The sequence below is a fragment of the Balaenoptera acutorostrata genome, chromosome 13 (genome assembly GCF_949987535.1).
Source record: "Balaenoptera acutorostrata chromosome 13, mBalAcu1.1, whole genome shotgun sequence".
NCBI lineage: Eukaryota > Metazoa > Chordata > Mammalia > Artiodactyla > Balaenopteridae > Balaenoptera > Balaenoptera acutorostrata.
Genome location: NC_080076.1, coordinates 8140276 through 8158271, shown reverse-complemented (window position 1 = coordinate 8158271; position 17996 = coordinate 8140276). Strand labels below are relative to the sequence as shown.

Below are 17996 nucleotides of genomic sequence, written 5' to 3'. Positions count from 1 at the left end.
CCAACTCCTTAGAAAATCTTCTAAGTATGATTTTTGTATCTTCTGGTATGATTTTGTAACATTTTATAATCTAGTATAACACTTGAATTTCCTAACCAAGACAATCTGAGAAGTGGAATTTTATGCTCCTCATGAGTATTTTGCTTTCTGGCATCTCTTCAGTGTGTTAGGGCACACACTGAAGTGGGTGGCATCGCACTATTGATCAACAACAAAATGCCTTGCACTGTTGTGGAAACCAGTGTAACAATGTCTGCTTGAAGAGGTTCTCTGAATTTCTAAATGTAAATTTTACAGAAGAGCAAACACTTTGTTTGAACTACATCATCTGTCAGATTGCCTAAGGCACTAAAGTTAGAAAATCTCTAGTGCTTGCTGCATTTTGCTAGGGTATTTATTAATTTGTTCTGTTGATTTTTTGCTATGAGGTGACAAAAAAAGATGTAATCCACAATATCTGTTCCAATATTCTTTTATATTTGTAAATAAACATATTCGGAAAGACCTTGGAGTAGAATAATAAATGTTTTTATGATATTGTTTGGTACAACTAGATATTATATATAATGTACATAGCAGCATATCACATTTATGCTCACCTGACATAAATTGCATCAGTTCTTAAGCAACACATAATGTTCATTGCTTTTAGTCTCTATTTAATTTTGATAAGATCATTTGTTTATTTAAAATTAATAACACTTGAAAATAATATCTCTTTAAAATATATTTAACTTACTATGTTAGAAAAAAATTTGGCTTAAATATTACTTGAGTCAGTTATCAAATCATTTAAAAATTCAAGAGTTTATCATTGAGAACATGCTTTAATGTACTTTAAATATAATATGCAAATCATTGTTCCAAAAAAAATTCTCATCTTTCTCCCCAGAGTATTAGACCTCAGACATTGTAAGATATTACTGTCTAATTATTCTTTCCTGGAAGAGAAAATGAGTATTTCCAAATAGATAGGTAGGTAGGTAGGTAGGTAGGTAGATAGATAGATAGATAGATAGATAGATAGATAGATAGATAGAGTATATGTATAATTCACAAATGAATACATATAGGTGTTTATATATATGCATATATATGAAGCAAATCATTTTTAGTTTATTTAACTTAAAATCACTTATTTTACCCATTTTAATTTTGCATGTTAATCTTAAATGAGATAATGACAAGGAGAGAAATAAACAAATATGAAGAAAAGATATATTAAAATTAATTTTCCTGCAATGTAGAATGTAGACAGTAGACTGTAAATTCATTGTGACAAAGAACAAAAGGGTCCCTATGGACAGCCTACACAGCAACACAGTGATAAGCATGTTATTTTATGAGGCTAGAAGTCTAGATCACTACAAATTTTAAAAGGAAATATGACAAAAATCATAAAGCTCTTTAACAAGTAGCCACATAGTTTTATTTTACAGATATTATGTGTCATCAGTACAATTTTTAGCCATGAATTGGTCATTTAAACTATTTTCATACTAGTATATCCTAATCAACACCAGAGGTATCATCTTCACAAATGGAGGACCAAAATTTTTTAAACATATAAGTATATCTGTTTATCTTTTTTCACTTAGAACACTAGTTAGTGATTGATAGTGCTTCTAGGATGGCATTGTGAATCATGGCATGTGAATCATAAATGGAATTAAATCATTTCCCTTCACCAAAATCCTTCATTTTCAGTTAACACGTGTGATAAAGTGAAAGAATTGAACATTGATCAAGTCAAAACTGGTACCCTTGTTAAAGACAAGGTAAATACCCAATTTCTTCCCACTCCAGCCATCCTCTCCCACCTGTGGTTAGGGAGGACTGAGAAACACTTGTTAAGCTCACTGTCCAGAGGCACAGGCTCACTAAAGACAGACCTAACGACAGGACTGTGGAACACGTCCCTTCGCCCACACCTGACCACCACATGACTAAAGGCCTATTTACAGCAGTTCCATTTACCCAGTACATCATACCTGGCTACCAAGTAAAAATAGCCATTGGAAAGTGGCTTAAGACAGTAATAACTGATCATTTTGTGTAAGCACCGATATATAGCATGTACTGTACACTAAGTTAAAAATATTTTTCTTTCAAGGTAACTGAACTGCACAACATCAAAAATATAACCAGGCTGCCTCGAGAGACAAAGAAGCATGCAGTGGCAATTATCTTTCATGATGAAACGTCAAAGACATTTGCCTGTGAGTCAGGTAAGCAATGATAGCCTTGTCTCCAGCTTGAAGACATGGAGTTGCTTCTGAGACAATAGCCCAGATGGATTGAGATCTACCACTGAATAGGATGGCTTATTGTGATGAGAATGTGCTGTGGAAGGCTTTAGTAAGAAGCTCAGTGTATCTATTTCTACAGATGTTTTGGGTGCTTGTTTATTATGTGTCTGGCTTTTGCTCCCAGGTGGTCTGAGGACACTTGAGGTTTCCTTTCAAGCTCGGAGAATTAAATAAACAATGCCGGTGAGAAGCTGTTAGGGCAAGCACGTGCTGTGTGTTCTGGTCCTTGGTGAGTGTGCAGCTGGAGGTAGTTGGTAGCACGATAACAGTGCTGCTGTGCAGGAGTGTGGCACGGCACAGCCGCGGTCCCCAAACATTTCAAAACAGAACTTTGAGTGATTGGTTGCCTTCATGGATTCTCAGTATTACAATGAAATACCTTTCAGATTGAATTTTAGCATCCCAGTTCATACTGCACTCTGACATTATTGAGACACAAGGCAGGTTATCATTGGAACTTGCAGTGTTTTTGATTTTGGAATCCCTGTGCTGTGTAATATATTAGTTGGCTTATTATAGTTTTTTAAAGATTTTGCTCAGGGAAATGGTGTATTCATTTTATAATGCATGGAAACAAAAAGCACTAAGGGTTTGAAAGATGTGAATTTCAAATAATAGATGAGTCTTTAGGAGAAGCTTTGTTGAGTAATTTTTAAAAGGGAGTAAAGTTTCTGTATTTATGGTCAAAGTTTATAGGTATATTTATTACCGGGTTATGTTATTCAAAAACATAAAGTCACTTTGCCTAAATAAATTGCTCACACCTCCTCACCTACACTTATCTTAGCTTTGCCAAATTGAATTAGAATGTATCAAAGTGTTCCTCTTTCCTTGAATGCCTTTATTCCTTTTATGTACCTTTCTTCACTACTCATCTGACCTCATTTCATCATTAAAAATTGTCTTTTTGGTGGTTGCATAGACGTCTGTTAACTGGTAATATAAAACCCCATGTGGTAATAGAACCCATCCCAAACTTGCTGGTATCATATATTAATATCCAAAAGTATCTGTGCCTTCTTGTTCATTGTCTTACAACTGCATAACCTCACTTTTCTCTGAGCTCTCAAATAATGTTGCATATTAAATCTAACAACAACCAGAGGAGAATCTTCAAGATGGCAGAGGAGTAAGACGCGGAGATCACCTTCCTCCCCCCAAATACATCAAAAATACGTCTACATGTGGAACAACTCCTACAGAAGACCTACTGAATGCTGGCAGAAGATCTTAGACTTCCCAAAAGCTGTGTGGCTGACAGGGTCTTGGTGCTCCGGCCGGGGGTCAGGCCTGAGCCTCTGAGGTGTGAGAGCCGAGTTCAAGACATTGGACCACCAGAGACCTCCCGGCACCACGTAATATCAAATGGCAAGAGCTCTCCCAGAGATCTCCGTCTCAATGCTAAGACCCAGCTCCACTCAATGACCAGCAAGCTCCAGTACTGGACACCCTATGCCAAACAACTAGCAAGACAGGAACATAACCCCACCCATTAGCAGAGAGACTGCCTAAAATCATAATAAGTTCACAGACACCCCAAAACACAGCACTGCACGTGGTCCTGCCCACGAGAAAGACAAGATCCACCCTCATCTACCAGAACACAGGCACTAGTCCCCTCCACCAGGAAACTTACACAGCCCACTGAACCAACCTTACCCACGGGGGCAGACACAAAAAAACAACGGGACTACGAACCTGCAGCCTGCGAAAAGGAGACCCCAAACACAGTAAGATAAGCAAAATGAGAAGACAGAGAAATATGCAGCAGATGAAGGAGCAAAGTAAAAACCCACCATACCAAACAAATGAAGAGGAAATAGGCAGTCTACCTGAAAAAGAATTCAGCTTAATGACAGTAAAGATGATCAAAATCTTGGAAATAGAATGGAGAAAATACAAGAACGTTTAACAAGGACCTAGAAGAAATAAAGAGGAAACAAACAATGATGAACAACACAGTAAATGAAATTTACAATTCTGTAGAAGGAATCAATACCAGAATAACTGAGGCAGAAGAACGAATAAGTGATCTGGAAGATAAAATAGTGGAAATAACTACTGCAGAGCAGAATAAAGAAAAAAGAGTGAAAAGAACTGAGGACAGTCTCAGAGACCTCTGGGACAACATTAAACACGCCAACATTCGAATTATAGGGGTCCCAAAAGAAGAAGAGAAAAAGAAAGGGACTGAGAAAATATTTGAAGAGATTATAGTTGAAAACGTCCCTAACATGGGAAAGGAAATAGTCAATCAAGTACAGGAGGCACAGAGAGTACCATACAGGATAAACCCAAAGAGAAACACACCAAGACACATATTAATCAAACTATCAAAAATTAAATACAAAGAAAAAATATTAAAAGCAGCAAGGGAAAAGCAACAAAGAACATACAAGGGAATCCCCATAATGTTAACAGGTGATCTTTCAGCAGAAACCCTGCAAGCCAGAAGGGAGTGGCAGTACATATTTAAAGTGATGAAAGGGAAACACCTACAACCAAGATTACTCAACCCGGCAAGGGTCTCATTCAGATTCGATGGAGAAATCAAAAGATTTACAGACAAGAAAAAGCTACGAGAATTCAGCACCACCAAACCAGCTTTACAACAAATGCTAAAGGAACTTCTCTAGGCAGGAAACACAAGTGAAGAAAAAGACCCACAAAAATGACCCCAAATCAATTAAGAAAATGGTAATAGAAACATACATATCAATAATCACCTTGAATGTAAATGGATTAAATGCTCCAACCAAAAGACATAGACTGGCTGAATGGATACAAAAACAAGACATGTATATATGCTGTCTACAAGAGACCCACTTCTGACCTAGGGACGCATAGAGACTGAAAGTGAGGGGATGGAAAAAGATATTCCATGCAAGTGGAAATCAAAAGAAAGTGGGGGCTTCCCTGGTGGCGCAGTGGTTGAGAATCTGCCTGCTAATGCAGGGGACACGGGTTCGAGCCCTGGTCTGGGAAGATCCCACATGCCGTGGAGCAGCTGGGCCCGTGAGCCACAACTGCTGAGCCTGCGCGTCTGGAGCCTGTGCCCTGCAACGGGAGGGGCCGTGATAGTGAGAGGCCCGCGCACCGCGATGAAGAGTGGCCCCCGCACCACGATGAAGAGTGGCCCCCGCTTGCCGCAACTAGAGAAAGCCCTCGCATGAAACGAAGACCCAACACAGCTAAAAATAAATAAATAAATAAATAAATAAATAAAGTGGGAGTAGCAATTCTCATATCAGACAAAACAGACTTTAAAATAAAAACTCTTACAAGAGACAAAGAAGGACACTACGTAATGATCCAGGGATCAATCCAAGAAAAAGATATAATAGTTGTAAATATTTATGCACGCAACATAGCAGCACCTCAATACATAAGGCAAATGCTAACAGCCATAAAAGGGGAAATCAACAGTAACACAATCATAGTAGGGGACTTTAACACCCAACTTTCACCAATGGAGAGATCATCCAAAATGAAAATAAATAAGGAAACACAAGCTTTAAATGACGCATTAAGCAAGATGGACTTAACTGACATTGATAGGACATTCCATCCCAAAACAACAGAATACACTTTCTTCTCAAGTGCTTATGGAACATTCTCTGGGATAGATCATATCTTGGGTCACAAATCAAGGCTTAGTAAATTTAAGAAAACTGAAATCTTATCAAGTATCTTTGCCGATCACAAGACTATGAGACTACATAATAATTACAGGGGAAAAAACTGTAAAATTACAAACACATGGAGGCTAAACAGTACACTACTAAATAACCAAGAGATCACTGAAGAAATCAAAGAGGAAATCAAAAAATACCTAGAAACAAATGACAGTGAAAACACGATGCCCCAAAACCTATGAGCTGCAGCAAAAGCAGTTCTAAGAGGGAAATTTATAGCAATACAATCCTACCTCGAGAAACAAGAAAAATCTCAAATAAACAGCCTAACCTCACACCTAAAGCAATTAGAGAAAGAAGAACAAAAAAACCCCAAAGTTAACAGAAGGAAAGAAATTATAAAGATCAGATCAGAAGTAAATGAAAAAGAAATGAAGGAAACAGTAGCAAAGATCAGTAAAAGTAAAAGCTGGTTCTTTGAGAAGATAAACAAAACTGATAAACTATTAGCCAGACTCATCAAGAAGAAAATGGAGAAGACTCAAATCAACAGAATTAGAAATGAAAAAGGAGAAGTAACAACTGACACTGCAGAAATACAAAGGATCATGAGAGATTACTACAAGCAACACTGTGCCAATAAAATGGACAACCTGGAAGAAATGGACAAATTCTTAGAAAAGCACAACCTTCCAAGACTGAACCAGGAAGAAATAGAAAATATAAACAGACCAATCACAAGCACTGAAATTGAAACTGTGATTAAAAATCTTCCAACAACCAAAAGCCCAAGAACAGATGGCTTCCCAGGAGAATTCTATCAAACATTTAGAGAAGAGCTCACACCTACCCTATCAAAGTCTTCCAAAATATAGTAGAGGGAGGAACACTCCCAAACTCATTCTGTGAGGCCACTATCACCCTGATATCGAAACCAGACAAATATGTCACACACACACAAAAAAAACTACACGCTGATATCACTGATGAACATAGATGCAAAAATCCTGAACAAAAATATTAGCAAACAGAATCCAACAGCACAATAAAAGTATCCTACACCATGATCAAGTGGGGTTTATCCCAGGAATGCCAGGATTCTTCAATACACGCAAATCAATCAATGTGATACACCATATTAACAAATTGAAGGATAAAAAACATCTGATAATCTCAATAGATGCAGACAAAGCTTTTGACAAAATTCAACACCGATTTATGATAAAAACCCTCCAGAAAGTAGGCATAGAGGGAACTTATCTCAACAAAATAAGGGCCATATATGACAAACCCACAGCCAACATAGTTCTCAGTGGTGAAAAACTGAAACCATTTCGACTAATATCAGGAACAAGACAAGGTTTCCCACTCTCACCGCTATTATTCAATATAGTTTTGGAAGTTTTAGCCACAGCAATCAAAGAAGAAAAAGAAATAAAAGGAATCCAAATTGGTAAAGAAGTAAAACTATCACTGTTTGCAGATGACATGACATACTATACATAGAGAATCCTAAAGATGCCACTAGAAAACTCCTAGAGCTAATCAATGAAGTTGGTAAAGTAGCAGGATACAAAATTAATGCACAGAAATCTCTTGCATTCCTATACACTAATGATGAAAAATCTGAAAGACAAATTAAGGAAACACTCCTATTCACCATTGCAACAAAAAGAATAAAAGGAGACAAAAGACCTGTAAGCAGAAAAGTATAAGACATTGATGAGAGAAATTAAAGATGATGCAAACAGATGGAGAGATATACCATGTTCTTAGATTCGAAGAATCAACATTGTGAAAATGACTATACTACCCAAAGCAATCTACACATTCAATGCAATCCCTATCAAATTACCAATGGCATTTTTCACAGAATGAGAACTAAAAATGACACAATTCGTATGGAAACAGAAAAGACCCCAAATAGCCAAAGCAATCTTGAGAAAGAAAAACGGAGCTGGAGGAATCAGGCTCCAAAACTTCAGTAATCAAGATAGTATGATACTGGCACAAAAACAGAAATATAGATCAATGGAACAGGATAGAAAGCCCAGAGATAAATACACGCACCTATGGTCACCTTATTTTTGATAAGGGAGGCAAGAATATACAATGGAGAAAAGACAGCCTCTTCAATAAGTGGTGCTGGGAAAACTGGACAGCTACATGTAAAATAATGAAATTAGAACACTTCCTAACACTGTACCCAAAAATAAACTCAAAATGGATGAAAGACCTTAATGTAAGGCCAGACACTATAAAACTCTTAGAGGAAAACATAGGAAGAACCATCTATTACATAAATCACAGCAAGATTCTTTTTGATCCACCTCCTAGAGAAATGGAAATAAAAACAAAAATAAACAAATGGGACCTAATGAAACTTAAAAGCTTTTGCACAGCAAAGTAAACCATAAACAAGATGAAAAGACAGCCCCCAGTGTGGGAGAAAATATTTGTAAATGAAGCCACTGACAAGGATTAATCTCCAACATATACAAGCAGCTCATGCAGCTCAATATCAGAAAAACAAAAGACCCAATCCAAAAATGGGCAGAAGACCTAAATAGACATTTCTCCAAAGTGGATATACAGATTGGCAACCAACATGTGAAGGGATGCTCAACATCACTAATCATTAGAGAAATGCAAATCAAACCTACAATTAGGTCGCACCTCACACCAGTAGGAATGGCCATCATCAAAAAATCTACAGATAATAAATGCTGGAGAGGGTGTGGAGAAAAAGGAACCCTCTTGCACTGTTGGTGGGAAAGTAAATTGATGCAACCACTATGGAGAACAATAAGAATGTTCCTTAAAAACTAAAAGTAGAACTACCATATGACCCAGCAATCCCACTACTGGGCATATACCCTGAGAAAACCATAATTCAAAAGGAGTCATGTATCACAATGTTCTTTACAGCACTATTTACAATAGCCAGGACATGGAAGCAACCTAAGTGTCCATCGACAGATGAATGGAAAAAGAAGATGTGGCACATGTATACAATGGAATATTACTCAGCCATAAAAAGAAATGAAATTGTGTTATTTGTCATGAGGTGGATGGACCTATAGTCTGTCATACAGAGTGAAGTAAGTCGGAAAGAGAAAAACAAATACCGTATGCTAACACATACATATGGAATCTTAAAAAAAATAATGGTTCTGAAGAACCTAGGGTCAGGACAGGAATAAAAATGCAGACGTAGTGAATGAACTTGAGGACATGGCGAGGGGGAAGTGTAAGCTGAGATGAAGTCAGAGAGTGACATTGACATACATACACTACCAAATGTAAAATAGATGGTGGGAAGCACCCACATAGCACAGGGAGATCAGCTCGGTGCTTTGTGACCACCTAGTGGGGTGGAATAGGGAGAGTGGGAGACAGACGCAAGAGGGAGGGGATATGGAGATATTTGTATACATATAGCTGATTCACTTTGTTATACAGCAGAAACTAACACAACATTTTAAAGCAATTATATTCCAATAAAGATGTTTAAAAAAAAAGAAAAAAAAAAAACACTAACAACAACCAGAGAATTGGTTTTACAAAACAGGTAAAAGAGCATTTTCTTTATTGTTTGTATGTTTCAATTTTCACTGTTGTTTTACGATTTTTATTTGTACTGATTTGTGTTGTGGGTACATAGGCAATACCAAAGCCTCTTATTTCTGATAAGAATGATATTGAATTATGTTTCTCCATAATTCTGAAATTTAGACTCACAGTTGTAACCCACAGGTCTGAAATTGGAAGCTTTTGTTTTCTTTTTTGGCAGTGGTGGTAGTTTCATGGTTCATGTAAGATTTTTGAGAAATGAAAGGCTCTTCTTTAAAAGAAAGTGGCCTTAAATTTCAATGGAAGAATCTCCTGACAGTGAGACTGAGGCAAGATCTAAGTGTAAAAATGAAGAACGCCTTTTTTTGCATTTCTTGCAGAGTTTTCAACTAGTTTAAATTATGATTAATTTGAAAGTATTATTTATTTTTTAAACCATTTTTTTATGTGTAGATGTAACAGTCCGCTTTTAGATGGTAGTAAAAGTGTTTAAGAAGCCGTGGCACAATTTTTAAAAATTGTCTTAACTTCGTGGCATGCCAATGGGAAAAAAGGAAGTACTTAAAAACAAGGAATTTGAGTATTTTTTCTTGCAAATTATGTTTTTCAGATAGATATTAAGATGGAGTAGTCTATATCTTTTAATAAAATGACAAAATTACATGGAAAACAGACTCAAACTTAAAAGCAGTCAGACGTGAAAACTAAAATAACAAGATTAAAGCCACGATTAAAAGGAGCTCTCACATTTACTTTTAATGAAAATGAGGATCAAAATGTACTCTCATAATGGCTAGTGAGAATGTAAATTGTTTCAATTATTTTTTTCAAGAAAACTGACAGCTGCCATTATAAACATGCATACCCTTGACTCAGTGAACCCCTTTGGGAATATATCCTGTGTATTATACATTATGTGTAATGACAACAAAATTGGAAACAAGTGAATGCCTATTAGGAGAATCATTGAATAAATTATGGTATATCCTTATCATGAAATATTATGCAATCACTAGGAAGAATTCTAATTAACCCAATTAACTTGAAGACATTTCTAAGAAGTGTAGTTCTTCAGGCAAAACAACCAGCAGAGAAGTATGTAGTGAATAATCCCATTTTGTAAAAGAAAAATTGAAAGAGTGTGTGTTTTAACAAGCATTACCTGGGGCGAGGAGGAGATGATAACAAGGTAGATAGAAAGGAAGATGGGTAAAAAAAAGGCAAGCAAAAAGGAAAAGTAATAAAATAAAATGAACAGAAGAAAATACCCAGTATATATAAAATATCCCATTTATATGAAATTATGCATATGTGAATGTTCCCATGAATGTATCCAAGTTTTTAAAAAGTTAATCATCAGGGAAATGCAAATTAAACCATAATGAGATATCACTGTGCACCTATCTGAATGGCTGAAATTTAAAAAAATAATAATGATACCACTAAATGCTTGAGAGGTTGCAGGGAAACTGGATCACTCACACGTTGCTGGTGGGAATGTAAAGTGGTCCAGCCACTGTGGAAAGTGGATGGCAGCTTTTTATAAAATTAAATATGTAATTATTACACAATCCAGTAATTGCACTCTTGGATATTTATCTCAGGGGAAAACAAAAGAAAACTTATGTTCACACACACATATACACCTGTACAAAAATGTTCATAATAGCTTTATTCATAATAGTCAAAAACTGGAAAAAGCCCAGAGGTCCTTCAACAAACTGTGGTATACTCATACCGTGAACTACTCCTCAGCAGTGAAAAGGAACAAATGTTTGATACATGCAGCAGCCTGGGTGAATCTCAAGTGAATTAGGCCCAGTGAAAAAAAGCCAATCCCAAAAGATTATATACTTTGTGATTTCATGTATAGAACATCTGTGAAATGACACATTTTACAAATGGAGGACAGTTTAGTTGTCAGAGGTTAGGGTAGGGGTTTGGGGGTGTGGAGGCGGGGAGTGTATGGTCATAAAAGGGTAACACGAACTTGTATTGGACCTGGGCAGTTACCTTGATTGTGGTGGTGCACACACAAATCCATAAGGTGATAAATTGTGTAGAATTCAACACACACACACACACACAAATAAGTACAAGTAAAACTGATGAAATCTGAATAAAATCAGTGGACTTCCAATGTCAGTATCCTGGTTGTGATGTTGTACTATAATTTTGCAAAATATTAACATTGGGGTCAGAGAGAAGAAAGTGGTCAATATATACACAGGATCTCTCTGTAGTATTTCTTATTATTACAAGTGAATCTACAATTATCTCAGTAAAACTTGCAATAAAATACTAGCTCTATATCAGTTATCTGTAAGGTCAACTATGATGTATTTTTAAGTTAAAAGACAGATTAGAGAAACAATTGCAGAACTAAAAAGTGGTATAGTCTAACATGCTAAAAAGAAACTGATAGCAATAACAACAAACAATAAAAATAATCCTAAATGTGTACCTATGTACCTTGTGTATGATTCATGAGTACAAAGACACATGTGCACGCGTACATACGTGTGTGTCTTGCTCCTTCCTAACGTGTAGACCTTGTATGAGATCCCCCAGCCTAGTATGCCCCCCACACACTTCAACCAACCATCTCTACATTTCCTTCCATCCTCGGTGTAGGATCTCACGCTTCCTGCCCCTCATCTTAGTACCTCTGCTCTATTCCCCCATAGCACTGGAACTTGGACTCCATGTACCTTGTTCAAAACCTCTCTGCTCTGTAGGATTTTAAGCTCAATGAAGACATAACCCTGATGTCTTTCTCCTCCTGGAATTACCAACACCACAGTGCTAATAAAAATTTGATGAATTAATGAATGAGTAAAGTTTATACTTAAGTTTTGTTATAATGATATGTTTATCATCTTCCTTTTTCAAAGAGATCATTGTTTTTCAAAACAAGTTTGGGAGACTAATTTGACTGCCCCATAGGAAAAAATATTTAAATTGCCAAATAACAGACTGCTCTGTGTTGTGATGGGGAGTGGGGGGTGGTGATCAGTGTGCTGTGTGTGTGTGTGTGTGTGTGCAAATCACCATGGCCCACCAGGTCTGCTGTAACAACTATGAATAAAACATTCTTGAATACAAATGAACATTTCTGCGTTCTGCCATTCCTTGAAAAGAGAGCCCTTGTTCATTCTTTTTTTTTTTTTGGAGTATGTTCAATGCCTAGTGAATAAAGGAACAGATGGCTTCGATGTTGGAAACCCAGAGGTTGGGTAATAAATTCTGTTACCTTCATTAAGGAAAAGAGAAAAGGAAAGGAAGAGCTCAGCTATGTCTGTCTTTGTCAGTATATGAAATCTGAAAAGTTATCTACAAATAATTCAGGGCAAGTAATATTTAAAGTCGGAACAACCTGGTTAATTTCTTAAATAATTATTTGAAGCATTGAATTTATTCTGTAATATAATGAAGTTATTTTTATAGTTTTTCCCATTTGAAATTTGTAATGGAATATTCATGAATAAATCGCCCCACAGTAAAAATGAAAACTATTTGGGCAAAACCCAAGTGCCAATATATACATAAACTTCTTAAATTTTTTAAAAGTTTTGCATAAGTGTTACTTTGTACCTGAAATACCTGGATATCAGTTAATCGTGTTTCAGTTTATTCACATTGTATTTCCCAAATCCTATATGTTCGTTTTGTTTTTTTCTTAGAAATTTCATGTAATGTCTGAAACATTTATATTAACATATTTCCATACAAATACCCAAAGAAAGTTTAGTACTAGTTGTTTTGTTTGTTTGTTTGTTCATTTATACTGCAGGTTCTTATTAGTCATAAATTTTATACACATCAGTGTATACCTGTCAGTCCCAATCGCCCAGTTCAGCACACCACCATCCCCACCCCACCACGGTTTTACCCCCTTGGTGTCCATACATTTGTTCTCTACATCTGTGTCTCAACTTCTGCCCTGCAAACTGGTTCATCTGTACCATTTTTCTAGGTTCCACATACATGCATTAATATACGCTATTTGTTTTTCTCTTTCTGACTGACTTCACTCTGTAAGACAGTCTCTAGATCCATCCACATCTCAACAAATGACCCAATTTCGTTCCCTTTTATGGCTGAGTAATATTCCATTGTATATATGAGCCACAACTTCTTTATCCATTCGTCTGTCGATTGGCATTTAGGTTGCTTCCATGACCTGGCTATTGTAAATAGTGCTGCAATGAACATTGGGGTGCATGTGTCTTTTTGAATTATGGTTTTCTCTGGGCATATGCCCAGTAGTGGGATTGCTGGATCATATGGTAATTCTATTTTTAATTTTATAAGGAACCTCCATACTGTTCTCCATAGTGGCTGTATCAATTTACATTCCCACCAACAGTGCAAGAGGGTTCCCTTTTCTCCACACTCTCTCCAGCATTTGTTGTTTGTAGATTTTCTGATGATGCCCATTCTAACTGGTGTGAGGTGATACCTCACTGTAGTTTCGATTTGCATTTCTCTAATAATTAGGGATGTTGAGCAGCTTTTCATGTGCTTCTTGGCCATCTGTATGTCTTCTTTGGAGAAATGTCTATTTAGGTCTTCTGCCCATTTTTGGATTGGGTTGTTTGTTTTTTTAATATTGAGCTGCATGAGCTGTTTATATATTTTGGAGATTAATCCTTTGTCCGTTGATTTGTTTGCAAATATTTTCTCCCATTCTGAGGGTTGTCTTTTCGTCTTGTTTATGGTTTCCTTTGCTGTGCAAAAGCTTTGACCTTTCATTAGGTCCCATTTGTTTATTTTTGTTTTTATTTCCATTACTCTAGGAGGTGGATCAAAAAAGATCTTGCTGTGATTTATGTCAAAGAGTGTTCTTCCTATGTTTTCCTCTAAGAGTTTTATAGTGTCCGGTCTTACATTTAGGTCTCGAATCCATTTTGAGTTCATTTTTGTGTATGGTGTTAGGGAGTATCTAATTTCATTCTTATACATGTAGCTGTCCAGTTTTCCCAGCACCACTTCTTGAAGAGACTGTCTTTTCTCCATTGTACCTCCTTGCCTCCTTTGTCGTAGATTAGCTGACCATAGGTGTGTGGGTTTATCTCTGGGCTTTCTATCTTGTTCCATTGATCTATGTTTCTGTTTTTGTGCCAGTACCATATTGTCTTGATTACTATAGCTTTGTAATATAGTCTGAAGTTAGGGAGTCTGATTCCTCCAGCTCTGTTTTTTTTTCCTCAAGACTGCTTTGGCTATTCGGGGTCTTTGTGTCTCCATACAAAATGTGAGATGATTTGTTCTAGTTCTGTAAAAAATGCCATTGGTAATTTGATAGGGATTGCATTGAATCTGTAGATTGCGTTGGGTAGTATAGTCATTTTCACAATATTGATTCTTCCAATCCAAGAACATGGTATATCTCTCCATCTGTTGGTATCATCTTTAATTTCTTTCATCAGTGTCTTATAGTTTTCTGCATACAGGTTTTTTCTTTCCCTAGGTAAGTTTATGCCTAGGTATTTTATTCTTTTTGTTGCAATGATAAATGGCAGTATTTCCTTAATTTCTCTTTCAGATTTTTCACCATTAGTGTATAGGAATGCAAAAGATTTCTGTGCATTAATTTTGTATCCTGCAAGTTTACCAAATTCATTGATTAGCTCTAGTAGTTTTCTGGTGGCATCTTTAGGATTCTCTATGTATAGTATGTCATCTGCAAACAGTGACAGTTTTACTTCTTCTTTTCCAATTTGTATTCCTTTTACTTCTTTTTCTTCTCTGATTGCCGTGGCTAGGACTTACAAAACTATGTTGAATAATAGTGGTGAGAGTGAACATCCTTGTCTCGTTCCTGATCTTAGAGGAAATGCTTTCAGTTTTTCACCATTGAGAATGATGTTTGCTGTGGCTTTGTCATATATGGCCTCTATTATGTTGAGGTAGGTTCCCTCTATGCCCACTTTCTGGAGAGGTTTTATCATAAATGGGTGTTGAATTTTGTCAAAAGCTTTTTCTGCATCTATTGAGATGATCATATGTTTTTTTGTCTTCAGTTTGTTAATATGGTGTATCACTGATTGATTTGCGTATACTGAAGAATCCTTGCATCCCTGAGATAAATCCCACTTGATCATGGTGTATGATCCTTTTAATGTGTTGTTGGATTCTGTTTGCTAGTATTTTGTTGAGGATTTTTCAATCTATATTCACCAGTGATATTGGTCTGTAATTTTCTTTTCTTGTAGTATCTTTTTCTGGTTTTAGTGTCAGGGTGATGGTAGCCTCATAAAATGAGTTTGGGAGTTTTCCTTCCTCTGCAATTTTTTGGAAGAGTTTTAGAAGGATGGGTGTTAGCTCTTCTCTAAATGTTTGATAGAATTCACCTGTGAAGCCATCTGGTCCTGGACTTTTGTTTGTTGGAAGATTTTTAATCACAGTTTCCATTTCATTACTTGTGATTGGTCTGTTCCTATTTTCTATTTCTTCCTGGTTCAGTGTTGGAAGGTTATACCTTTCTAAGAATTTGTCCATTTCTTCCAGGTTGTCCATTTTATTGGCATAGAGTTGCTTGTAGTAGTCTCTTAGGATGCTTTGTATTTCTGCTGTGTCTGTTGTAACTTCTCCTTTTTCATTTCTAATTTTATTGTTTTGAGTCCTCTCCCTCTTTTTCTTGATGAGTCTTACTAATGGCTTATCAACTTTATCTTCTCAAAGAACCAGCTTTTAGTTTTTTGATCTTTGCTATTGTTTTCTTTGTTTCTATTTCATTTTTTTCTGCTCTGATCTTTATGATTTCTTTCCTTCTGCTAACTTTGGGTTTTGTTTGTTCTTCTTGATCTAGTTCCTTTAGGTGTAAGGTTATATTGTTTACTTGAGCTTTTTCTTGTTTCTTGAGGTAGGCTTGTATATCTATAAACTTCCCTCTTAGAACTGCTTTTGCTGCCTCCCATAGGTTTTGGATCATCGTGTTTTCATTGTCATTTGTCTCTAGGTATTTTTTGATTTCCTCTTTGATGTGTTCAATGATCTCTTGGTTATTTAGTAATGTATTGTTTAGCCTCCATGTGTTTGTGTTTTTTACGTAATTCATTTCTAATCTCATAGCGTTGTGGTCAGAAAAGATGCTTGATATGATTTCAATTTTCTTAAATTTACTGAGGCTTGATTTGTGACCCAAGATGTGATCTATCCTGGAGAATATTCCATGCGCACTTGAGAAGAAAGTGTAATCTGCTGTTTTTGGATGGAATGTCCTATAAATATCAATTAAATCTATCTGGTCTATTGTGTCATTTAAAGCTTCTGTTTCCTTATTTAATTTCATTTTGGATGATCTGTCCATTGGTGTAAGTGAGTTGTTGAAGTCCCCCACTATTATTGTGTTACTGTCGATTTCCTCTTTTATAGCTGTCAGCAGTTGCCTTATGTATTGATGTGCTCCTATGTTGGGTGCATATATATTTGTAATTGCTATATCTTCTTCTTGGATTGATCCCTTGATCATTATATAGTGTCCATCCTTGTCTCTTGTAACATTCTTTATTTTAAAGTCCATTTTATCTGAAATGAGCATAGCTACTCCAGCTTTCTTTTGATTTCCATTTGCATGGAATATCTTTTTCCATCCCCTTACTTTCAGTCTGTATGTGTCCCTAGGTCTGAAGTGGGTCTCTTGTAGACAGCATATATATGGGTCTTGTTTTTCCATCCATTCAGCAAGCCTGTGTCTTTTGATTGGAGCATTTAATCCATTCACATTTAAGGTACTTATCAATATGTATGTTCCTATGACCATTTTCTTCTCTTGTGTTTCCCACTTAGAGAAGTTCCTTTAGCATTTGTTATAGAGCTGGTTTGGTGGTGCTGAATTCTCGTAGCTTTTGCTTGGCTGTAATGCTTTTGATTTCTGCATTGAATCTGAATGAGATCCTTGCTTGGTAGAGTAATCTTGGTTGTAGGTTTTTCCCTTTCATCACTTTATATGTCCTGCCACTCCCTTCTGGCTTATAGAGTTTCTGCTGAGAAATCAGCTGTTAACCTTATGGGAGTTCCCTTGTATGTTATTTGTCATTTTTCCCTTGTTGCTTTCAGTAATTTTTCTTTGTCTTTAATTTTTGTCAATTTGATTACTATGTGTCTCGGCATGTTTCTCCTTGGGTTTATCCTGTATGGGACTCTCTGTGCTTCCTGGACTTGGGTGGCTATTTCCTTTCCCATGTTAGGGAAGTTTTCGACTATAGTCTCTTCAAATATTTTCTCTGGTCCTTTCTCTCTCTCTTCTCCTTCTGGGACCCCTATAATGCGAATGTTGTTGTGTTTAACGTTGTCCCAGAGGTCTCTTAGGCTGTCTTCCTTTCTTTTCATTCTTTTTTCTTTATCCTGTTCTGCAGCAGTGAATTCCACCATTCTGTCTTCTACGTCACTTATCCGTTCTTCTGCCTCAGTTATTCTGCTATTGATTCCTTCTAGTGTAGTTATCATTTCAGTTATTGTATTGTTCATCTCT

General features: G+C 36.4%; 1 protein-coding gene across 6 annotated transcripts in view; it reads left to right on the top strand.

The window, feature by feature from the left end:
• Positions 1 to 17996, top strand: part of DOK6 (docking protein 6) — a 417153-nt gene that overhangs the window by 165317 nt on the left and 233840 nt on the right. For all 6 annotated transcript variants that reach the window (XM_007189942.2, XM_057526829.1, XM_057526833.1 and 3 more), the window contains exon 3: positions 2114 to 2228. In XM_007189942.2, coding sequence (XP_007190004.1) covers positions 2114 to 2228 — 115 coding nt within the window. The remainder of the gene's footprint in view (positions 1 to 2113; positions 2229 to 17996) is intronic.